The following is a 26,095-nucleotide window of genomic DNA, read 5'->3' as shown; positions in this document are numbered from 1 at the left end:
AAGAGAGGAAAATTTCGGAATAGGAAGACGATATATCATTAATAGAAATATTTCAAAAGGATTTTTTTTGCACAAAATGATGTTGCAAATAGTGTTGTGCAGGACGTAGTTTAAACTTTTATCACAGGAATCTGAAGTTTTAAAGATTAATGAAAATAGATATGTCTATTAATAGTGTTAAGATTAACGAAAAACAAAAATGAAGAAGTAAACGTACTACAATGGGTAACAAAATTTAGTGACACATAACTTTTAGTAAAAGTTTTTGTGTAGGTGTAGGGTTCGGTTAAATGTTTGAATTATCTTTTGCGATTGTAAATTTATATATAAAGATATATCTTAGTCTTGTATAAATAAATACATATCATTGTTACATGTAGGATTGCTCAAAGGGACGCAGTTGTATAGTTCATTATTTTTGTTAATAGATTTTTTGACACTTTGTTTTTCTTTTTAGTCTAATCATATAATTCAGCATTAAAGAGATCATGTTGTTTCCTAAGATTAAAAATAAAATTTCATTAAAATAGCACTACAAAGTGAACTAAAGGCGATTAAACAAATCATTATGGTTACTTAAATTGTGAATTTGAAAAGTTTAGGAGAATTGAAAAAGTATAGTTTTTCCAAATTGGGATAAGTTTATCAGTTGGGTTAGGTGCGATCTTTATTGGATAGCCAAATTTTTGTACTGTTAATATAATAGAAATAATCTTGGTTAGCGAAAATAGAAAGATGTAGGTTCGAGTTCTGATGCCACAAACAATGGGTACCATATAGTATCAACTCTAACTGTTGAGATAGATGTGACGGATTCCAGACAGATGTGTCCTCTGCACCATTGATCAAGGACGAAGTAAACTAAAGACCAATACTACGAGTCTATTGAGAAACATGTACCAAGGGCTAATTACGTTGACAACTTAGTAGTTGGACTATATTGTTTGACCATCACAACGTTGCAGAGAGAACTAACTAGCGTAAGAAAAACCTTGTAAATAAACTGTGTATATAAAATTGAATTGCGAACCTTTAGAAAAATATGAACTGTTATGATGGTCGCGGAAGAATTTTTACAAGAAACTTCCCAGATATAACATTACTACTTATAACCGTATACATGTAGGAAGATGGAAACATGATGAACAGTAAATTTAAAACCAAACTTTCGTTCTTGTTGCAATTGAATTTAACACAATTTGGATTCGAGCAATACTCTAATTATTACATACATACAAATGTGTATTTCATTAACAGACTTTACATTTTGTTACACAATCATATTTGACATTCGTACATGTATTACCTCAATTACTCTGATACATGTATCCTGCAGCAAATTAATAACCTTGTACAAACAAGGAAGATTGAACAGTATATAAAAACTAGGAAAGAAATAGAAAGAGGAGATTCCGGAAGATATCTTAAACTGAACATGTTTAGTCCGCCGTAGGCTCATTTGCCATTTTCCAAAGTCATGTCCGTAATCACTGCCTAGACTCAGACGTATAAGAATTTTACATATGGTATAGACTATGGTCATTGAAAACCTTGACATGACTTTGTAATTATGTTCTCAATATTTGTCTTTACTGTCTCATTGTTATTGACTAAACATGTAACTCATTTTACGCAATAAAATGTGTATATTTATTTCATGTTATTTGCTCAAAACTTTATGAAAATTAAGTGATTTTAAAAGTTCGTGGTGTAATAATTTGTACAAGTGCTGATTTGTGCTTACAAGAAAACAGCGTGTCTGCATAAATTTAGAAATAAGTGCGTACAACAGATATCGGGATTATGTTAGTCACGTAAAAAAAGATAATAAATATATATTTACAATTAAAAAAAAGAGCCCAGTAAGTTTTATTAGCGAAATTTTAAACCCGAACGTTGAAGTATTAACAAGAAATAATATATTCCCGAGGTACATAAGTATAACGACAATTGAATGTCATTTGCGCATGTGTAATACATGTGCATGTAGACGTATTCATTTTTAGTGCCAAAAATTTATGTTGTAAAGCGACGGCTTCATGTATTTAATTCTAGTCTGTACTTCATACTGTAAACATCGTATTCTATGCAGTACTCGAGCTGGTCAACAAACAAGTTTGTGTTGTGTTTTTCATTCAGTAGTTTGGTTTAATGTATTTAGTGGAAAGAAGACTAAGTACAATACCTTAGAGAGTCGATTTCATTATAATGGTCAACTGCGTGCTTTCTATTGAAAAAGAGAAAAAAGCTAATTTTGCTGAATTAAAATTGCAACAAACGTCAAATCAAACAGACAAGTCTGGAAAACGTAATACATTTTACTACTTAGCGGGTTCTCGGCTGACTACTACACTTTATTCGTAACGTAAATGCAAGCGGATTCCAGTTTATCTAACTACCGACAGAACTTGATAAAATTCCGCACCCGATTCAAGTAATTTCAAGAGCAAATAATTCGACAGTCAGTTAACACTTTTGACGGTCCAGTCTATTATTTTTGTAAGGTTTATAGTGCTTTTAACCCTGGTTATTTAATCTTATTTTCTTTTTAACAATAAGCCTGTACGGTTGAAATCATGACTATACGTTCTGGTGAGGAAATTTTTTCCGAAAAAAGTTAGTTTAAATGAATTTTGTTTTCTTTCAAGTGTACCCTGAAGTAGTTAAACTTATCACATTGATCCCCACCCTCTAATACGAGATTGATGTGTTAACAGTTTGTGATGGTTGTCCCTTTTCCTTAAATATCACAGCGTAGACCTTTCCTATTTTCAAAAACAAAACTGTTTTTTCTTCTTTGATGAGTTATAAAAAGCTGTAATTTCAAAAGCAAGACCTCATCATTTTTCTTAATCATGCCATTGTCCCACCATTAAATATTAAATTTCATGTATTTTGTCCGATGTTTATGATAGCAATTGTTTAAGTTGTCTAAATGAATTATGTCAACCTTTACGTAGATTAACAGTTCCACAACTCCATTTTTGTGAATTTTATAATACCATGGCTGATTCTAAACAGTTGATCAAGTTATAAATGCAAAAACCTCAAGTTTGACAGACTTTTGAAAATTACATATGAGTGTCTATCCAAAATTCATAACCAGAACTAAATTTATGTTGGAATTAAAGTTGTATATTGTCTTTCTGATACATATTATTTCATTTGATTACTGAATGACGCCCTTCGGTACATTTTTTTACAATAACATTAAAATGTTGTATCAAAATGACTTCAACAGTAACACTTAGCGCCGAATTCCTTTTTGATTTTATTGAAACATATTGAAAATTAATTGAAAAAGTATATGATAATTATATAGACACTCCAATATTCAAATTCCAGTATTTTTTTACAACTTTCAGATTTTGACTTTGTGAGTGAATCAAATTCAATCATATATATACAGTGGAAATATTTCATATTCATTCTTTAAGTCTCAAGTCAATTTTTGCATGAGCAATGTTTAAACATAATGTTGACAGAATTTGACGTAAAACTTGCACATTAATAGCAAAATGAATCGTTACCTGAAACTATCGATGATGCCATGTATAACGACTATACATTCTATGCACTAAAAGGTGAATATATCTATTGACAAGAAAATCCTTTCAAGCATTTGACAAACAAAAAAAAAAAACAACAAAAAAATAAGGAAAAGACAACACTTTATTGCTGTTTTATATATGCGTTTATAAGAAATTATTTTTTAATAGTTATCAACCATTTCTTCTATACAATAATATAATAAGCAAATTGTGCATCGGACTCCGTGTATTTAGTATATTGTACGTTTTATCTCAGTTGTTCATTGGTCGGAATTCAATTATGACGTCAGATTTTCTTGCCTTCCTCAGATTTTACCAGTCACGTTTTTTTTTTTAAAGATTATTGAATATTACAGATTATTGAATATTCATGATTATTGAATATTAAAGATAAAGTTCACCTTTATATCGTCTCAAAGTCGTAAGAGAAAAAGTTTCCACAACCGAAGCTCGTGCAATACGATATTTCTCCACTAACGACAGTTAAATTTTAATCGCTCGACAAGCCTCATGTTAAAATTTGAAAAGGAGAAGGTCCGGTAAGTGTCTACTTCAGTCGATTCAATTAGTTTATGTAAAGGATTTGAACTGATTTGGTCATTAGAGAAGCTCAAATTCACGCTTTAATTTGCAAAATCTATCAAAAATGCCATAAAACGTCATTTTTCAGATGGTTTTTGTCTAAAATGGAAGTGGCCGCATTCGTGTTCAGTCTCAACCTTTATATATGTTATGTATTATCATCAAATACAACATATGTTTAAATATTAAGACTGAACACAAATGCGGCCACTTCCATTTTAGACAAAAACCGTCTTAAAATTAGCACAAATGCTAAAATTGTGAAAATTTCAGTAATAATGGATGAATGATGCTATTACTTGCTGCATGTGCATTGTATTGTAAAAAAACAGCCCATATTTATGGAACAGAAGTATTCTTCTTTCCAATAAATAGCTAAAAGTTTACATTTTAACATATTGGTAAAAATGCTATATTTTGGGGCCAAAAAGGGGTCTTACCGGGCCTACTCCTTTAATTGTTTTGAGTGGAGAAATATCGTACCACACTTGATGCGTTGTATAATCTATATATATTATATATTCTATATAAGAATATATTTACACAAAAACTACATTCAAGTTCATATATTATTCCTATGTAAACCATAATAGTTCAACTTTATCATTTATCTAAATACTAAAAGCCAATGATTGATCGATTGATCATGTGACATAACTACTGATGGTTCCGTAGCCTTTAAACTTTGACTGGTATACGTCATCAAATCAGGAATTCACCTGCGTTCACAAATATTCATGATTGGTTTATGTTTTTCTCACAACAAAACATGTAGATATTACAAATAAATGCTCATTATTTCAATGAAATTTCATTGATAAGATTAATATATGAGCTTCTTCGGATAGAAATCGACATTATGCAAATGACTATCAATATGTTTGTTATTCTATTCCAGGTTGACAAAATCTCTATGGAAAGTCTGTAACTGTTTGAAAGTTGAGTTGTTATAAGAACTCTACAAAACAGACCACAATTCATCTTTTATTGCGTATTTGAATGTTCCAAAATCTACTACATGTACATGTATATATGCACTTGCATAAGGTCGATTATATGAATAGATAAAGTATGCAATTTTGTACTCGATAGTGTCAGGGTATGTATACAGTAAATACGTTTCAAAAAATCGGAGTCATACAGAACAACTCAACCTTCAAATAGCTGAAATTTGGGGAAAGCATAACTACGAATTTCATACTCGTAAACATTACTCATCTGTTAGGCATTGTTGAAACGAACATATTTGACAGCATACTGTCATGGAATGTAATAGATTATTGTTCTAGTCTTCAGCTAAGCATTGCATTCGAATTTACTTGGTCAAGAATCAATTTAATTACAAATCATAGATCTGGAACTTTAGACTTTTTTATTGATAAATGTTTAGTCGTAGTTTGGCTACAAATATTCTTATAATAATAATAATAATAATTATAAAAATAATAAAAAAAAAAAAACCAAAAATTAAACAAATAACCTTGATTTATATTAAAACTCATTAATAACTAATCTAATCTATCTATTTTATATGAGAAAAAAAGAAATCGCAATTGCCGTTAGTAATGTTTTCTGTTTCAACGGAATATTTCTTAATTTATTTGTGTTATTTTTAAGCTGATGGATAAAACTTTCAAAAACTATACTGGTCCATTAGAGCTTCCGCCGCCTCTTCTTTTCCTAACAAAAGTAACACAGGACACCAGGACAATAATCAAAATGAAGGCCACGCCTGCCGATATACCAACAAGAAATGCACTCCGAAATCCAGAAGACCAAACACTTGGTTTTTGTTTAAGCCAATATGGATCAGTGATTACCGAAACAGTAACAACGTTCGAAATATCTCCGGTATTATTAAAATCATCAATAGCTCTTACAATTACAAAGTAGGTTGAATTTGTGCCTACGGTGTTTAGTTTGAAAGTGAAGGACTCCCCACTTCCGGCCTCGTTTGGGATCTGTCCTGAATGTAAAACTACTTGTTGATCTGGAATGGTTGTAATTTTTGTGAAGTCTTCGGAAATTCGTAAATCATATGCAATTGCTGAAAAAATAAAAATATAGTGTTTTTAAAATGGGAAAGGAGTAGGTATGATATGAGCCGTTTTTGTTTCAAATCGTAAAATTTTCAACGTCTTTAAAAATAATTTTAATTATTATTGAATAAGATGGGTGGTAGTGTCTAATATTTTGTTGAGATTTAACATTTGTGATAACATTATAATGTTATAAACATGTTGGAACTGACATAATTGACCTAAAACGTGCAATTTGCACAAAATTCTTGTAAAAAATAAACGATAGTAACAGCTTTAACCTTAAAGATAGTACACCATCCTATTGAAAAATATACTTTTGGACAAAGCTGTTCTCATTTTTCTCATTTGAATGACAATATCACGGAATAAGGCTATTTTGACAGTTTCTGTAGTTTCCTTAAAATTCAAGAAGTTTAAAAGGACAATGAAAAGCAAATATGTAAATATTTAATGAATATGAATAACAGAATTATTTGTTGCTAACATCTGAAGTGTATTTTTTGATGGATTTATAATACATTTTGAGATTCGATTTCAAGGGATCCTTAAAGTGGCATTTTACTTTCTCCTTTCAAATTGATGACTTTACTAAATCCCATGCAAAACGTTCCTTAAATGTAAAAACGTCAGACTGTAACTTGCGTTTCATGACGTGTCATTTTGTTGAAAGTTAATATGAGATTAACACTGACTGGTACATTTGATAACTTGATAAAACTATGAAAATATAGGAAAATTATTGGAATCATCACTAAAATCACCTTTGATAAGACTAACCCAGTTGTACAGTCTTTAGTTTTCTATGCAGTGTTTTGTGAACTAGTGTTGTCTTTTTGTTGTCTTTCGTTTTTTGCCATGACGTTGCCAGTTTCTCTCAATGTATGAGTTTTGGATGTGCCTTTAGTATCTTTAGCCTCGCTTCCAATACAACGGTATAAAAATTCTTAAATTACATAAATAAATATGGGAAAGTTTCATTAACGAATTGATGGTAATAGGTGCAATTATCAATCAAAGATACCTGTCCCAGTATCAAAATCATCACCAACTGCCGTCCATCCTAATGTGAACATGTTATTATCAGTATCTACTTTACTGAGATGTAACGTCAGTATTGGAGATGGTGGGATGACATCAACATCGCTGTCAGATTGGACATAGTTGGAGACAACAACTTCATTTGCCAAAGTAACTCGCATAAATGGACCAATCGACTCCTCTTTTAGTTCCACTAAAGAAAAACAAAAATATTCCCGTTTACCAAAAAAAATAGTACAACTGTGATCAGTTTGAGAAAAAATCCCTAGTTTCCAGTTTTAAGAAATCCTAAAGATTAATTTAGTTATTCTTTTATCCTTATTAATCTATCCACAATAACATTTGTATTTTACTATATATAATGATCCAAAATGAATTCACCGTCTATTTGTTCGATGTTAAATATCAACGACTTAATCAATTCTGACTATATACTTAAAATTGCATAGGAACATAAAACAAGCAGACCTTCTTCATAGGCTTCTGAGAAAGCCGTCGATACAGGTTTAGAAATAACGACAGCTGCATCATATCCTTCTGTAACTATTTTAATACTATGTCGACCGTCGGCTGTGATAAGATTTGGTAGAATGTATCCAGAATAAATACCATCTCCAGCTTCAACATCTGCACCTATAAAAACATCGTAAGAAATTCTATAATATGATGAAAAGAATCTACAATTTAGAATACAACCTAAAACACACCGTTTCCATTCTACAATCTATTAAAATCTAAATCTGATATTAAAACGAGACAAGGAAATAAAATATAATAGAATCAGATCAGATCAATACATGACTGTTTTCATATCAGATGTCACAACAGCCCTAAATCATGGTATCAGCCCAAGAGCTAAGGCCTATTTACTCAATCTCATAGTTATGTCTAGCCTTAATAAGGTGATTAGTAGATCAGATCAGTGTTTCCTCAACTTATTATATTCGGGACAATTAAGAGCTTCTTGTTTACAGTTTGAACACTCACCAACAGCATTATCCTTCAACAGCAAAGACGATGATTGCCCATTTTGATTTTCAATGTAAGCTATAACAGAGGCTCTGATGATTGGGTTAGCTCCCCTAAGTACAGATACATATAATGGAAACTGTAGGTTTGATGTGAAATTAAAGTTGGATTTTTCAGTCATTACGTCTGTTTGTAGAACACCTGCATTAATATGCCTGGCCCTTGATTGAATACTTATCGTTCCGACCACTCCATTGAAGCTAGATGTAATCCATACCATATATTCACCAATCTGAAAAAAGTCTCGTATAATTGATATTTACTCACTCTCAACAAATGCAATAAAACAACTGTAGTTAAGTGGTTGGTTCACTCTACTTGCATGAACAACTAACTTATGAACCCAATACATACTTAATCGGTTGTTCAATCATACAGAATAAACAAAAGGCCGAACTCCAAGTTAAAATAAAAAAACAGAGGGCAGTCCATTTAACCTGACAAAACGAATGAAAAAAATGATTTATATTGACCTTGGTTTTATTTAACTATTAGAATTAAACTTGGCAAAACTGATCACCATTACCGTGAAACTAACAATTATTTATCAATTTAAAGTCGTGGTTTTAAAACAATACAATATTAAAGTTTAAGCTGGAGTCAATATTCAAGATAAAAAGTTAGTATGGTTGAAATCACAACGTTCATTATCAAATTATAGGAAAGAACCGAAAGCCTAGGATTTAAAGAAAGATTTAAGATTTAAAACAAGGTGAAAGTTTAGCATCCAGGAAACACAAACAGCAATTTTCTATGTTATTGGAAGATATTCTGCTTTTGCTGTACTTGTTCGTAAATGTATAAGTTTGATAGATACCTACCCCTGCGATACCAGGAATCTTTACGGCAATACCACCTACATCTGAAGAAGCACCTATAATTGTATATACGTCTTCCTCATGGGAAACAGTCAAATTCACATTACGTAAGTTCTCTGCAATCATCTGAACTACAGTTTCACGACCTACTGTTCCATCAATATAAAACTTTTCTTCAAAAACGTCATTTTGGTCTTTTGTGTCAACATGAACACTTTTGATCTAAGAACAAAATCTTATTATGTTATCACTTAATTGCAATTTTTATTATTAAAAGAAAGAAGGAATTCATATTAACTCTTGTTCTTCCAATGAATTAAAGCAATCTCCAGGCCGGAGCATGTAAGGAAAGGATATGAACTCTGCGCCGGAGATTAGAATTAAGGAAGTTGTGGGGTATACGCTAATGAAACAGCCACCCAATAAAACAATACACAAAAAACTAACTCACTGAGATCAAGGATTTATGTAGTATGTCTTACTACAATGTATTTAAATCATCGCTGAGATATAGCTGAAGCCCGCCTCCGGGTGCGGGATTTTCTAGCTGCATTGAAGACTCATTGGTGGCCTTGGGCTGTTTTCTGCATTTTGGTCGGGTTGTTGCCTCTTTGACACATTCCCCGTTTCCATTCTCAATTCCATTCATTAAACCTTTCACTTCTGTTTTGTTCAAACTCTCAGGAATTGTAAGAATAGTTCTTTTCACATAATTTATATATCCAAAGTCCAAATACCCATACGGATTTTTAAACAGCAGTGGCTTGTGTACTGGGTAGATAGTTAACATACTTAACTAAAGGAACGGATTTAACAGTTTTGCTGGAAAACACGTGTCTCAAACAGAAAGAGATAAATTTTAGATTGTGCAAGTTGTTCTCACATTAGCATATAAACTCTTACAAGCATAGATCTGTTTTGTCTTATTTACAATTGCATTTTCTATGCACTTTGGAAAAAAGTAAATTCTCCCATTCATAGAATTATTGAAAATCCATGACGTCACAATATTAATACTAGATACTTATTGTAAAGACGTAACAGTTGTGTTTTATCGTTATTTAGTCTGCAACCTAAACCCGTCCAGAGCCTTTTGTATTCTAAATCAACAATTATTGACAATGGACAAATTCGGAGTTTTTTATTCAAAAATAGAGAATGACTAAGATTATATTCAAATTTAAAGTGTTCTTAAGACTCGAGCTTGTGCGTGAAACTTTTCGGTATTGTAGAAACTCTTTTGAATGATAATGTATGATAATTATCCATACTTTCCAAAGACGCAGGCTCTTTAAATAAGGATAAGATATTGTTTATATAAACCTTTCATATAAAATCCAAATTCGTCTTGGTTTTCCAACTCGATGAAAACATTTTTTGTATAAACCTTTCCACATTTTATCGAAATCCGTAACGAATTGCAACGACGAGAGCGCTTACATGGCATTTTTTCAATCAATAATATTTGGAAGGGTATCAACTACTTTAAAATTCTTGATAACCACTGGTTTTAATTTAATTTAGATCGAGATGTTGTCGATATAATTGTCACCAAAATTCTTCATAAACTATAAGAGTTTATAGCCAGTTAATATTCCCATAGCGCATAACCCCATATTTGTTTTCGATTGGCACTTGCGTTTTGTTTGATTGATATATTGTTGATATAAACCTCCAATATGTATACTTTTTTGTCTTCAAAATCCAAATAAACTGTAAGAAAAAGTTGGCAATAAAGGTTAGCTAAGCATTTCTTTGTCCTCGTTCCGCTTTGCGGCGATGGACAAAATATCCTAATTGGAAAAATCCTTTTTAAATCGCTTTTAAAACCCATTCAAATAAATCAAAACATCGAAATCATTTCATAAATACCCGTATAATAGCATCACTCGATAAATCCTTAAACGGCTCAGTCAATGCATCTAAAAGCGCTGTTGAATTATCCGTTGATGCTGAATAAAAGTAACTCTTTCCGCCAGTTGCAGAGGCGAGGTCTTGGATTTTTGGATCTGCATCATTACTTATTGCTAAGCTATGAATAGTTATTCCATTCGATACCAAAGTTGGTTGCACATCCGCTATTAATGGGGCTTCATTCTCTTCACCATCTGTAGCTAAGTAGATAATTGAACCATTTGCATTGCCAGGGCTTGACAGTGCCTTAAATATCAGAATATTTGTATCAAGATTATGTATGAATAAACTCTTAGGGAAGTCAGTCATAGAACAAAAGCCAGTTGCAAATTCACGCCTGCAAATTTGGACACATCATAGACAACATTCTGTACACGTTTCTTTCTGACCCAAGACATAAGCCTTCGCTGTCAAGTATATTCACACTATTTGCATCTCCAAAGTCCAAATATATATAAAAACTACCGATGGTATTGGTCACATTACCAAGGAAAATCATATATACAGCATACCATTACATAACATTAGCTAGGTAAATGTATATTTTCGAAGAACCCGTTTTATATTTCTGAAAACTAGTTATTTGTATTTAACGTTATTTATACTAAATCTGTTAGTTACCACCAATCCACTGATGACTGATCTTATTCGATGATACAACCTGGAGTAGAAACCTTAGTTCTAGAACATTTTACATAATTTCTTGAGATTTATTTTACAAGCAAAATGTATAAGTTGATATTTGTTAAAATAAGCTTAAAGTTCTTAAATCGTTACGCTACCTCTCACTATCAATACTTGTTTTACCAAAGTAAAATAGCATTATAAAAAAGACAAACAAAATACCTTTTACATAAGAATATGAAAAATGTGGTTTGTTGAAAGAAACAAGCTTGTGAGTCAATTGTCAGCATAAGATCATGATTATTTGTTGTTGGAATATGAATTTCGCGTTTTGGTTCAATTATACTTTCATAAACTACACCAAACTATGGAGAAACATGTAAATACCTGATATGCTGTTTGCAGACCTGCGCCTATCGATGTTGCCCCTTCTGCTGTCGTTGGTAAGTATGATACGAGATTAGACCTGTCATCATCGGTTGATATTAAAGTAAGTCCTTTCACCAAAGATCCAGTATCACTGAACGTTACAATACCAACATAACTGTTATTTGGGAGTCCATACTTAATGAGTGAAGCCATGCTATCCCTTGTGTTTATTATTTGATCCTTTTAAATCATAAAAAAATGTTTATCAAATGGTGAATGTTTCGTTTTGTAGTTTCAATGAGTTAAGCAGATAGTTAATACACATTCTAAATTTGTTCATCTAGGCTGGTGTCATTTCCTTTTCGTGACTAAAAGATTTCTTAATCTTTCGTGATGTCAAACAAATTTTTTTTTGAAATTAATTCGGAGCTGCTGCTAAACGACTGTCAATCCTGATATTACATGTAGCGAGGAAATCGACTTGTTTTACCTTTATGCTCATAACGATTTATTTCATGTTTCTCCGGATTTCTTTTACAGACGATCCTGCTGAAATTTATTCCGGAGATCCGTGTCGTGTTAATTCAAATTAGTGTCAGACTTTCGTTCAGTTTTTGCGTCCCAAAACATTATAATCAGGTTTAGAATATACGATAACACGACCATGATGTCTCATAATGATAAAACAACAAATGATGACTATTGAAACTTCTTGAAGTGATTTTTTCAACATATTGTAATTGAAAACCTTCTATTCTACATTGTTACCGAATTGTTTTCAGGTTTCTCATACTAACGGCTAGTTATATCTGTAAAAGTCAGCAGACCTCTAAGTCTTCTATGCTAACATTTGGCAACACCTCTCGATTCCGGGAGACATGCGTAAAAATTGAAATATATCCGGAGTACTTGATTTCATCCGCGAATCTTATTATGCATTTTTGAAAAGTTGTATGTTCGTGAAATGTTTTGTAGACTCTATGTTGGTCTTTTGAGTCTGTTTTAAAATTTAACATGAAGTAGCATTTCCCTCTTCGATTTATTATTTTGTTGTTGTCCCTTTGAACTTTGTGTTTCTTTTCAAAGAATTTTCTAACATTTTATTTCATTCCAATTTTGTTTTTTTTATGTTCCGTGAGTCCCTTAGTAAAGCATGGTCTTTGCCATCTCTACTAAAGAATATAGACCCGCAACTTATCCCAAAGCACGAACACTTTAAAAAAAAAATAAATATATCATCTGAAAGAAAAAAAAAACCACCTTGTTCAAGCCATACACATTGAAATTAATATTTTATTTTGTTTCGTTGATATACATTTTATTGGTGCGAAAAAGATTAATTTAATTCACAGAGTTAGTTTGCCCAATGTAAAAAATACATTGTAAAGGACAATTATTATCTTTTTGTTTAAAAACATTACAAAAGATTTTCTTTTACTGACTGACGTGTGGTGCTTTTTTCTGTAACGTTGCCGGGATATTGGTTGGTTTTCATTTTGTCAAGGCGTGACCAATTGCGACTCAGTGTCAAATCAACTGTCAAATCAAACACTGTTTGCAACGCGGGGATGCTCATTATAGGTTTCAGAACGAGTCAGAATAAGATATATTGCTTGATGTAAACTCGATGGATTTCATTTCAATGTAATAAAAACGAGCTTTTGGCTAGTAGCTAGTTTATTAGTAGTATCATTGAAACCAAATAACGAGAGTTGATATCCAATTACCACGAGTTGTCAAACCTATTTCTCTTATCGTAAAATTATCTTTATCCTGGTGAAATATTTTCGATTTCACAAGCTTCATTGCAAATATAAGTCCGCTTACGGTATTTCGAATATTGTGTCAGTAGCCCAGACTACTGTTAACATAACAGACATTTTCAAGCTTTGTATACGCTTCAGAAAGGAATCAAATTTGACAAATATCATATTTTGAGGTGTTTTGTACATTATTGAAAAAAATTAAATTCTCAACCGACAAGGGGGAAATGTGACCTATGAAAATCATCATTGACCTAACGAACAGACAATGCAAATGCCGCAATGTCGTAATGTATTGCAGGATAGGCAATCCTAATTAAAAAAAAATTCGTATCACTTCTCATACCACACTCCGTTCAGTGTGATACAAGAAACATCTCTTTATGAGGGAAATAGATAACACGCCAAAACCATAAGAGAATACAATTTACATCATTATGAAATATGACCAAAACAGTCATGATTGTAGAATGCGAAGTCATAAAACGTTGATTTTGACAATATGAAATCGAGTTTAATTGATTTGGTAGTAAAGTGAACATTTATTATTCATTAGTTCACAGGTTACGTATAAAATACATTATGAGGTATATAAAGTAAGTTGCAATTTAAGCATGGTATCTATGGTGACTTTATTGTACTAAATATTTACTGCACTGAGATTGGATAGATTCAAAAAAGTTAAAAAAACAACATCTGAGTATATGTTTTAAACACGTGCATGACAAGGAATAAATATAATGAGTAAACACATTAGTCAGACTACACACTTACCCTCATACTTCCTGAAACATCAATTACAAGGCATATTTTGTGTTGTTGTGTCACTTTCAAAATACGGAAAGTTGGAACAGTATTCGCTGTTGCACTTCTAGGTACAGTGTCTAAAAGAACAAAAGTTTAATTGGATATAAGAAGATGTGGTATGAGTGCCAATGAGACAACTCTCCATCAAAGTCACAGTTTTTAAAAGTAAACCATTATAGGTCAAAGTACGGCCTGCAACACGGAGCCTTGGCTCACACCGAACAGCAAGCTATAAAGGGCCCCAAAAATGACTAGCGTAAAACCATTCAAACAGGAAAACCAACGGTCTAATCTATATAAAAAACAATAAACGAGAAACACTTATGAACCACATCAACAAACGACAGCCACTGAACATCAGGTTCCTGACTAAGGACAGGTGCAAAAAAATGCAGCGGGTTTTAACGTTTCAAAAGACAACAACCTTCACCCTACCTGAAACAATAGTGTAACATCACAACATAGAAAGACACACTAAAACATATCATTTGGAATGGCTTAACTCAATCAAAAGACATATTAACAAAAACAAGTGAACATACACTGAACGAATAAATTTGATCTATGACACAATGTAAATACAACATAGATGAAACAAGGGGGTTAGATGTAAAACAATATCAAAAAGACAACCATAACTTTGGACAAAATGCCGCCAAATGAAATAACGTACACAGGTAAATAAAAATAATTTTCTAGTAAGGTAAACATGGAGAACGGAAATAATTTTTACAAAATAAATAATTTTGTTGTTCCTAGTAAGAGATCAGAAGTGAAAATTTATCGTCATGCTAAACACTTATCAAAGGTGGTATATATTAAAAGTAGTGAGACTAGATATAACACTGAATAAGTAAACATAAAATAACAAAAATACATTACAAATTGTATAAACAGGTCAAATTAACACGAAAGTACGATTTGAGAGTACTCGCAGTTACTGAAAGCTAGATAAAAGCCAAAAACAATTAATAATAAAAAATCATGCAGCAGAGACTAAAATCAACTAAAACACATCCCAGGGATTTAGTGTTTTAACGTCATGGACAGTCAAAGAAGACATGACTTGTGCAATGCCAAAATAAAAGTATCGACAGGGCAGTAGGATATTTAGTGGTACCTGTTAATACAAATGTATAATGTAATATATAGATAGAGTAATCTCTATATAGAAAATGAACGTGGATGTGTTTTTATACATCCCAAAAAACCGTTTGAAAAGAATACAAATTTAATTATGTTTTAATTTGCTGATTACAAAATCGATATTTGTGCCAATGTAAACTATATTCAAAGATCTAATTACAAAATTGGTAAGATAACTTTTACTAATAAGTTTGTTTAAAGGTTCGATGAGTTTACACGGATTACATAGTGATTTCCGTGCTTTTATTATAATATTACCGTAAAATTTAGGATGTGAAATACCACTTTAATAAGTTTTCTACAGGTACAGCCAAATTTACTAATCAAATCTTTGTATCTATGAAAGAAGCATATTTAGCATTGGTCTTTAGAAAGTATCGTAGGATAAGGTAGCAGTTCACATACGAATGTGTTTGAAATGCCAAAACACAGTGAAATACGTTTAGGGATGTACTCAGGTCAGGTTTAGGAATTTTTGTCAATGATTGGACTCATAACACCCAATTTTTTTCATATAAGACTTCAATAGCTGATAAAAGGTCATGTACCAAAATTTAAGCAGATTCTAGATTTCTTTTCTTTCTATTTGAGACCCAAATAATATCAAATGCAAATATAAGGTAAGTCCGAATCAGCCTTTTCCCGTAATTATAAAAAAAATAAATATCTCGAAAAGAAGCTCCATGACCTATCAATATTTTTAGCTTATTTTGTTCCTTAACTAATGCTCTTCTGACTTATAGGATCAATTTTAAATTCTAGATTTTTTTAATTTCACCTAAGTACATCCTTAAGTGGATTTATTTTGCTTCAATAGGAAACATGGACTTTTTTCAAAACCAAAGTGTTAACGTAGGGTCATATCTGGCATGTTTTTGTTCAGTTGGTTTAGCGGTAACTGTTGTTGAGAGGAAGAGTTCTGAAAATCGGATCAATTAAATCCTTTTCTTGAACTCTTGATACCATATAGATTGTTTTTCATCAGAACAAAAGTAAATCATTTCGTATTGAACAGATTTTTTTTTCACTCCAAGAAGAAGCAAAATTTAATATTCCTCAGGGTTTAAATGTTGACTTTGACCACCGATGTCGGGCATTTTAAAATCTCGATCGACACCACAGTAACAACACTTGTCAAGGAACTTCCAAGTAATATATCTGTCAAGTTTGGTTGCAATTGTCTCAGTGATAATTTAGGAAGAACATCATTAAAAAATCCGACTAATTGGACCACTAATTGTCCCCTTGAAAACCATATCGGACTTTTCAGCGACGCCTAATTAATTACATTATATTCCTGTATGGTGATTTTATTATTTTTGATTCCTCTGATCTTGAAAAAAACTCCATTTAAAAAAAATCATATTGTCACACGTCTAACCAGACAAAATCATATCCAAATGAAAACTCTTTTTGGCGTTGTACTAGTAACCAATCGCCTTTAATTCATACTTTTCAAGCACATATGAAGCAATAATTGTAATTGCCCAATCAGACCGGAGTTCATATTTATGCACTATTCATTATCCTTTAACGGTCTAGTAACATTATCTCATTTGTCATTTATAATCTAATTTTCAAGTTAATTTGTTTGAAGATAATATGACTTTGAAGGATTTTTTTTAAGGCAAGCTATATTAAGCCTTACAGAAAAAAAACTTACTTTTAAAGTCGTTATGCTGCCGCATTATTTCCCATGCACTCCTGCCAGCACACCTTGAATTCTGTTTATTTGGAGCCAAATGATTGTGGTATGTTGTTGGATCAGAACTTTCCCCATCACAAAACATCGACATCTTAAATGAAGGCAACACAAGAAATTTAGTCGGATTTCTTTATTACAATTCTAAATTTGATTACGTTACTCTTATTACTCAAATATATCAATCAAAGAGGACGCTTACATTTTGCATACATTTTTTAAGGGACGTGTGTTTATCAAAGATCTGAAGTCGTTATTGAAACTCATGAGGTAAGACACATGGCTATTGTGAAAGAATGTGAAGACCTGGGAATGAATTTTGTCTCATTGCATGACAGCATGTCTTATTTCTATGTCTTGAATGTCAGTAGAGGGGACATATTGTTGTCAGGTCGGTTCTTTATAAAGTAAGGAAACGAGGTATGATTGCCAATAGACAACTATCCACCAAAGTTCAAATGAAGTGGATGTAAGCAATTATAGTCAACCGTACGGCCTTCAACAATGAGAAAAACCCATACCGTATAGTCGGCTATAAAAGGCCCCGACATAAAAAATATGAAACCATTCAATTGAGAAAACTAACGGCCAAATGTATAACAAAACAATTTACAAAAAAAAATGACCGACATGAACCAACGACAAACACTGAACTACAGGCTCCTAACTTGGGACAGGCATATAAAGAATGTGGCGGGGTTAAACATGTTAGTGAGCGCTCATCCCTCCTTCTTACCTGAGACAGTGGTGAAACACTACAACATAAGAACAGACTATAAAAATCAGTTGAAAAAGGCTTAACTCATCAATTCGATACAAAGCAGAACAATCAAACAAAAACACAGACCGAACGTGGCAGGACATTTATCCATCCTTCATCCCTAACAACACAAAGGACACTAAGTATAGATCTGAGAGTTCTCACAGTTACTGACAACTAGTTCAAAGCCAATAACAACTTATAATAAAATAAATCATGTATCTAAGACTAAAATATCAATCAGCACACATCCAACATCCAATGGATTTAGTATAAAGACGTCATTAACAGTCAGAGAAAAACATGACCTTGTGCAATGATAAAATAAAGCTATCGACAGATTGTAGTACCGTTAAAGTGCATAAGTGAATAACAAAACTATTTAGTATGATTTTAATTTACTAATAACAAAATCAATATTTATACCAACAAAAACAATTTTCAAAGATTTAATTACAGTGTTGAAATGGTAACCTTTTAGAATAAGTTTATTTAAAGGATTGATAAGTTTACCCGGATCGTATATAAATTTCCGGGCTCGGTAAACAACATCACCGTAAAATTTAGGATGTGCTATTCCGTCTTAAATTAGTTTTTTTTTACAGGTACAGCCAAACTTGCAAACAAAATCTTTGAAAATATTTAGTTAAGGTTTTGATTAATTTGTGGTAACGAAATCCCTGACTTAATAATTTACCAGAAATACATAGATTACGCTCTTGAAATCCAAAACGTCACTACAGACACGGGCATAACGAACGAACATCAACGTCCAAAAAAGGAAAATTAAGAATAGGGAAAGAAAAATCACCCCTTTTATCGTAAATTGTCTGTTCGTTTGTCCGTCCGTATCAAGTTAAAATTTATGTGATTATAGAAATAAGGAGATTTAGTATGATTACTAATGAGAAAACTATCAAACAGAAAAAAAGGACGAGAATTTAAACAACTATAGGGCACCGTATGGTCATGAAGTTATGGTAAGATCAACTGATTACACAGGATTATCATAATTTAAACATCTTAAAAACATATTCCTAATTAGAGTTTAGACTCATAAAAATGTGAAAGTGTGAACAGGGCATGGTGTCTTCTTCTTTACATATTTTTTCATCATTCTATATTCCGAAAGATCAAATTGATTAAAAAAAAAGTGAGAAAAAAAAAATCAAAGGAAAAACATAAATATTAAATAAGAAAAAAAAAATAAGAGTAGCCAATAGCTCACAAGTTTACAGAGAAAATGAAAAGACTAGACAACACTTAGGCTACCCCCCCCCCCCCCCACCCCCCCAAAAAAAAAAAAACAAAAAACAAAAAACAAAAACAAAACAAAATCAAAACAAAACAAAACAACTAAAAAACTGGAATGAATTAAGGTGTTTTGACATAGATAAAACAAAAGCAAGAAAGACAAACAAAAGACTAACGGCACTATAACTGTTGTTCATGACATCCACAATTCCAGATGTCATATTTGGCGATTAATCAAAAACAAGTGAATTAAGATAGAATGATCAAAAATATTCTATATCGATCAATAAAATCATAAAGGAGGCCGTGCACCTTATCTTTACCATAAGGAACACCGTTTCTTAAGCACCTTTTGAAGTGTCAAACCTTTATCAAGGAAATCCTTATGAGAAATATTAAGATCGCTTTTTATATTATACTTTGTTATAAGTTTACATGGATTGGTCAAAAGCGGAACAATATTTTCTTTTTTAGTGTATACAAGGAAGCATATAAAATCATATAAAATGTATTTTTTATACATGATTCTTGTGAAAAAGATATTATACTTACTGTTTTTACATATGCATGGCCCATAATGGATGCCTTAGATGTTGCTCTATGGTCATTATGGGGTCTAAAGTGGCAGTTATGATCGGGTTTACCATTTTTATCAACAGAACACTCTCCTTTGTATTTTAAATCATATATATCACCTTCCATATTTGTTGTGCATCTTAAATAAATGTATTTAATATACAGACATTTTTGATAAATTGAAAGTCGAGAGTCGATTTTTGAGATATTTTACATATAGATTATTTCAAGCACAAATATTTGGTGGACTTTATCTATATATCTTTTTATTGAACTGATTTATGGATATCCCTTAATAAAAAGAGTACCCTTGATTCAACAAATATTTTGTATATCCCTAAATGATTAAAGGATATCAGTTATGAATGACGATATTCCTAATAAAATTATTAATTGATTGATTGTTGGTTGCTTAACGTTCAGTGGCAAATAAATTCATGTAATGTAAGATAATGAATTAACAATACATACAGGTATATTATTTAATATGTTTTTATTAAGAAAGCCTTTAATTTATTGATGAACATATTTAATTCATTCAAAATTAATACAATTAACTTCAAAGGATTTAATAATATCAATGAATCATATAAGGATATCCTTAGATCATTTAAAGAAAGCCTTAAATCAGTCAAGAACGTCTTAAAATGCAGATTATTACGGATATCCTTCATTGAGTTATTTATACACATAATTAATTTAAGGATATCAGTAAATCATATAGGGATATCACAAATGAGGTTATATTTCTTTTAGTTCATTGAAGAATATCCATAAAACATTTAAGGATATCATAAATTCTTGCTTAACTATTGATATCCTTATTTCATTTATTGATATCATATATTTATCAAAGAATATAATTGATACAATTAAATTATGGATAATGAATTATTTTACGATTTTCTTAGCGATATCATCTATGAATATCAATCAATCGTAAAAGAATATCATGTATTCAATAAAGTTTATCCTTCATTAGACTTTAATGATATCAAACTATCAAGATAGGATACCACATTTAATTGAGTTGAAAATATCCATAAATAAATAATTAAATGAATTAACTAACCATTTAATAATATGCATTTCTTATTTTAGGACATCATTAAAAAATAATTCAATTATAAAAATCTAATGGAGAATAATACTCAATATCCCTATATGAAAACATATAAATCATTTATTCATAAACGGATATCGCTTATTCATTTGAAGATATAATTAATTCTTTTAGTGGTATACTGTTATCATTTCAGGATATTCTTTTCTAGCTAAATTGTTTTTTGATATCCCTAATTCAATCGTGGACTTGCTTATATCTAATAAGGCTATCTATTAATGTTGAAGTGACATGTTGATATTTATTATTTATTTAAGGATATCCTTTATTCATTTATGGACTTCATTAAATCATTTAGGATATTTTTATTCGATATCCCAGAATGCCACATATAAGCGATATCCTTCATTCGTTTAGATGTAACCTTAGTTCGTTTAGAGATAACCCTAATTCATTAAAGATATCCATCAACCATATAGGGATATCCCAAACTCATGTTGGATTGTGGATAATTTATTCTTTGTTAATGGATTTAAACTATGAATAAATAGATGAGATGACTAGGTAATTTGTTGATGCTTGACTCCTTATATATTCTTATTAGCAAGTTTGTTGTAAATGTTTATGCGTATTGTAAAGCACAATCAAATAGCCCAACCTAAAATCACGTTTGAGAGGACCCATCATTTAAATATTTCAACAATCGACTTTCGACTCTCAATTGCACACTGTCATTATTTAGATAATGAACTCCTTATAGAATATATTGCCATAAAATGAATTTTACACCGACCCCCCTCCCCATTCTTAGCTTTTATCTTGAGTAGTATAATAGACATAGAAGAACAGTTAGAATTACCAGCAAAACAAGTTTACAAAGGTCAAACATGACTAAAAGCATTCATTGACTCTACATATGAGCTAATACCCATTTAAAAAAGATATATTCAGTCAATGTGGAATAACCTAGGGCGCTGTATTACAAAAAGGGTCTCAAAAGGATAAAAAAATATCAGAAAACAATGTAAGGTTAATTTTCTCTGAGGCATTTTCGTACCGTCATTGTCATTGTAAATGAGCAATATATAAACTGTAAAATTAGAAAATATATTTATTTCAAAACTCAACTATTGTGTGAAAAAAGCCCTTGATATGGCTCTAATAGAAATGTTCTAAATCTTTCGGTACACTAAATGTACATTTTCTATATAATTTCACCAGGCACGTTCATAACAAACATTGGATCATTACATTAAGAATAAAACCTCACAGATAGCTTTATAATCAAAAGGAATTAAAAATGCATTAATTTTATTCAAAATATAAAATCAATCTTACCTTACTTTTAATTTATGTTCACCTTACATTAGATACAAGAAATACTTTATATTATTAGTAAGGGATTTTTAAAAGGGTTTACCCATCGTATACAGCTCATATTCAGAAGGAGGCGAGAAATCATTGGTCCTGTTATTTACATAAATATAGAATTAAATTAAATCAGTTGCAAGTTTTTTTTTTGTCACTTGCAAATATAATATCCATGCAGTTAATATTGTACGAGGAAGTTGCTGTATTTGTTTTGTTTCTTTTGTTTTATTGGAATTAAAACAGTTTCAATGACATTTTGTGTAATCAGTTTCTTTAAAAAAGTTTAAATCTTCTATTCAAAAAAGATAATTTAAACGGTTTTTACATACTTATTGCAATATGGGCATTACTCTTTTTTAAAAGCTTTTATTGTTTTCATCATTAAATAAAAACATATAATAATATTACACAAAATTGTAAGAACATTTGTGAGTAAATAAAGGCAACAGTAGTATACCGCTGTTCAATAGTCATAATTCGATTAAGCAAAAAACAAATCCGGGTAACAAACTTACTCTAATATAGATAGCCGTATTTCTATCTAGATATCAAACACAAACATCAGAAATCCCGACTTCGTATAATGACCAAATAAAAAACTAATGGGTAGTCAATGACATTATACACCATAAAAAAGGAAAAACAAGATTTTTTATTTCAAAATATTGCCAAAATGTGTTCCGAATGCTTCACTTCCGCAGAGATCATTGCCCAGGAGATCATAATTAAAAACTTATGGATATTACTGAAAAGACTAGTGTTAATGTTTTTCTTAAATCATATCTTCTGTTTTAATAGAACTTTACCTTACAGGTTCATATTTTCCATCGTATTGATAAAACTTCACCAACTGGTCATTTTCTATTACAGTTGGGTATTCATCATAAATGCCCCATCTGTAGTGTCCCCATTCGTGAGTAAATACTATGCCTGCAATATTAAACGAAGTAATGACAAAATTTACAATTATTGTATCAATCATATTTTTGATTTTGTGCTTTAAACAAATGCAATGCAGTAGTAATTTGTTTTGTGTGTGTGCTTTAAGATTAAGTTGCGACAGAAAACTGTTAGTACATCTTTTCCTGTTTTTTTCTCAGAAAGCCGAAAACCTTGGTATGGGTTAAACAAAGAAAACATAACAGGTAGAGTAAACCCGAAGGTTTGGGCATGTACTTTGGTTCAAGGCGGTGCTTCATTATGATTTGACCGAACCAATTCGCCTAATTCTTATGAAATATTCATCGCAAAATCTGAACCAACTCCGTCAAAACTCACTGTCTTGACCATAGATATTCTTGACATCTGACCTTGACAAAGTTAGAAGATCAAAGTCAATGTTACCATGAATTTCAAACGTATACCTTGTAATGGGATGAATTTAGAAACCGGAATATATCTAAAGAAAAAGTGAATGGTGAAAAATGTTTATGACAGAATTGTCTTAAATTGCTATAACTCGGCAACTTTTAGTCATTAGGGACCTAGTGTATTCCTCTTTGGACTTTTTGATATATGATCTAAGGAATAATTAAAACAAAGTATCAAGGGCCAAGGTCATATATGTCGAACCGGAAGTAACTGTTTTCCGAAAAGTACCACGCAATCATATACTATGGGACTCAGAAGGACATATGCTATCAATTTGAACAATTTTATGTTATCATATGAATTTGGATTATGTCTCTTATTTGTGAAGATACACGTGCAATACCTTTTGCATAGTTTATCTGAAATTGATTTTCTCATTGACAAATATATCTCCGCTATTTTTCATACTTAGGTAAATGATGAATATCTATTAAAAGTTGAATGTAATATGTTTAATTTAATTAATTTTGATTATTTGTTTTTCTTTAATTAAAGAAAATACTTTATGCACATTTTAGACGAGAAATTGGTAGCCATATATCAAATGTTAGGATCTTTAATATATTGACCGAGAAAAGAAAGAGGCAATAGATTTTATTTAAATGAGGCATTTATACTAGTATGTTTAAGGCAGATTTTTATTGTGGCCAACTCCAAATACTTGGAGTATAACGTTACCAATAGGCATAGACTCGGCTGCGTATTCATACACAGCAGCAAAATGGAGATTAGTTTGAAGTCGGTTCTTTTAAAAACAAATAGAAAGATTATTACACGTATATGTGAATTTTTTTTTAAATCCCAGAAATTTCAAATCCTTGATTTTAAATAGGTATGTTTTTTTACAAAATCAATGAAATAAATGAGAGCCAGTTTTTGTTTTACAAATTTACAAGTTAAATTCAGGAATGCAGAAATGTTTTTAATTAGATTATTTTTTATTAGAATAATTTAGTACTACACCATGGTTTCTAGTTTTTTTGGACTTGCTCTCCAAAGATTTTATTCAACTCCCGATCGCTCTTGTTCATCGTACCCATACAAATAAGGTATCGCTGGTATTGTTATACTGGAGACCTTGGCATCGTGAACAATGAACAACTTAGAGAGTTGTAAGCCATAGATCCGACATATCAATTCCCAAGCTCATCAATTTGAAAAAGAACCCAGGTTACTGATTGATGTAGTTGAGGACTATGACACAAAAATGATAAAAGCGCAAGCCAGATGAACTAAAACTAGACACATTATTTAAATAGATTAAAGATGTTCGGTCACGCATTCAGAAGCTCATTCAATATCTACGATGTACAAGAACAAATGGGTTTCTGACCCTGTCAAGAAGCAAGAGGTTGTGGATGCTGTGTCCTCTCTTCACAACACATATGTTGTTGTTCCAGAAGATAAAGCCTCACACAATGTTGTTTTATACGTAAAACATATTATTTGGAATGTCTAACAAATGCAAAACAAAGAATCCCAGATATACCCTTAAATCATTCAAAAAAGAAAAGATTTTAGAAATCACAAATCCGTCCTTCTCTCCATTGGTAATAACATCAAAAGGACGAAGAAAATCTCCCCCTTTTATACTGGATACCTAAAATTCACAAAAATCCGTATGTGGAACGATATATAACCGGTTTGTCAATACATTGTATGTTCAACTTAACAATTTTCTAAACTTCTTGTAACCTTGTTTTCTAAAGAAAATATTGTGGTGAGCTATATTCAACCAATGGTGTCATTCAGATGTAGAATCGTAAAAATTCTAACGATCTAATCAAAAACCTTTAATCATAATCTTTACAATTTTGTAGGTTTTTACATTTTACACTTCTGTTTCCTGTGTAAAACTCAATAAACGATACATCAACCCATTAACAGAACTTTTTTCTACAAAAATGGGAATCGTAGATAAAAATTACTTCTCATGAAAAATCTTACTTTGTGTAGAACAACACTGATTCCAACAACAAATACACCAAAGATAATATTTTCAAAATGGTGGACATTTTAAAGGAAAACATATTTGTTGAGTTTGGTTGATATATCAATAGACAGTCGGTACTCTAATGGGGAATAATGTTGCATCCCTACTGGCCGATCGGTTTTTGTACTCAAATGAAGCAGAATGCATACAGAACTTTCTGAAAGACGAAAAGAAAAAAAAAACATGTTGCTTAGTTCTTTTGTTTCACCTTTTGATTTATTGATGATTTCATTTAACTGAATAGTCTTCATTTCACCTAGTGCTTACATCTCATTTACCTAAGTGATCTTGAGATTGAGGATGCTACCTAAACGAGAAGGTC

At 31.2% G+C, this 26,095-nt stretch overlaps 1 protein-coding gene across 2 annotated transcripts in view; it reads right to left on the bottom strand.

Moving 5' to 3' along the window:
- Window positions 1-3,654: 3,654 nt before the first annotated feature.
- Window positions 3,655-26,095, bottom strand: part of LOC127701996 (calcium-activated chloride channel regulator 1-like) — a 33,969-nt gene continuing 11,528 nt past the window's right edge. For both annotated transcript variants that reach the window (XM_052205971.1, XM_052205970.1), the window contains 11 exons: window positions 23,216-23,339; window positions 19,952-20,114; window positions 17,347-17,479; window positions 14,505-14,614; window positions 11,986-12,207; window positions 10,933-11,220; window positions 9,064-9,282; window positions 8,201-8,474; window positions 7,682-7,846; window positions 7,197-7,406; window positions 3,655-6,180 (listed from right to left, as the gene is read on the bottom strand). In XM_052205971.1, coding sequence (XP_052061931.1) covers window positions 5,774-6,180; window positions 7,197-7,406; window positions 7,682-7,846; window positions 8,201-8,474; window positions 9,064-9,282; window positions 10,933-11,220; window positions 11,986-12,207; window positions 14,505-14,614; window positions 17,347-17,479; window positions 19,952-20,114; window positions 23,216-23,339 — 2,315 coding nt within the window. In that variant the 3' untranslated portion in view covers window positions 3,655-5,773. The remainder of the gene's footprint in view (window positions 6,181-7,196; window positions 7,407-7,681; window positions 7,847-8,200; window positions 8,475-9,063; window positions 9,283-10,932; window positions 11,221-11,985; window positions 12,208-14,504; window positions 14,615-17,346; window positions 17,480-19,951; window positions 20,115-23,215; window positions 23,340-26,095) is intronic.

This window comes from Mytilus californianus, unplaced genomic scaffold, assembly GCF_021869535.1.
Source record: "Mytilus californianus isolate M0D057914Y unplaced genomic scaffold, xbMytCali1.0.p SCAF_5, whole genome shotgun sequence".
Taxonomy (NCBI): Eukaryota; Metazoa; Mollusca; class Bivalvia; order Mytilida; family Mytilidae; genus Mytilus; species Mytilus californianus.
The sequence above is the reverse complement of the archived record's forward strand: the minus strand, read 5'-3'. Positions and strand labels throughout refer to the sequence as shown.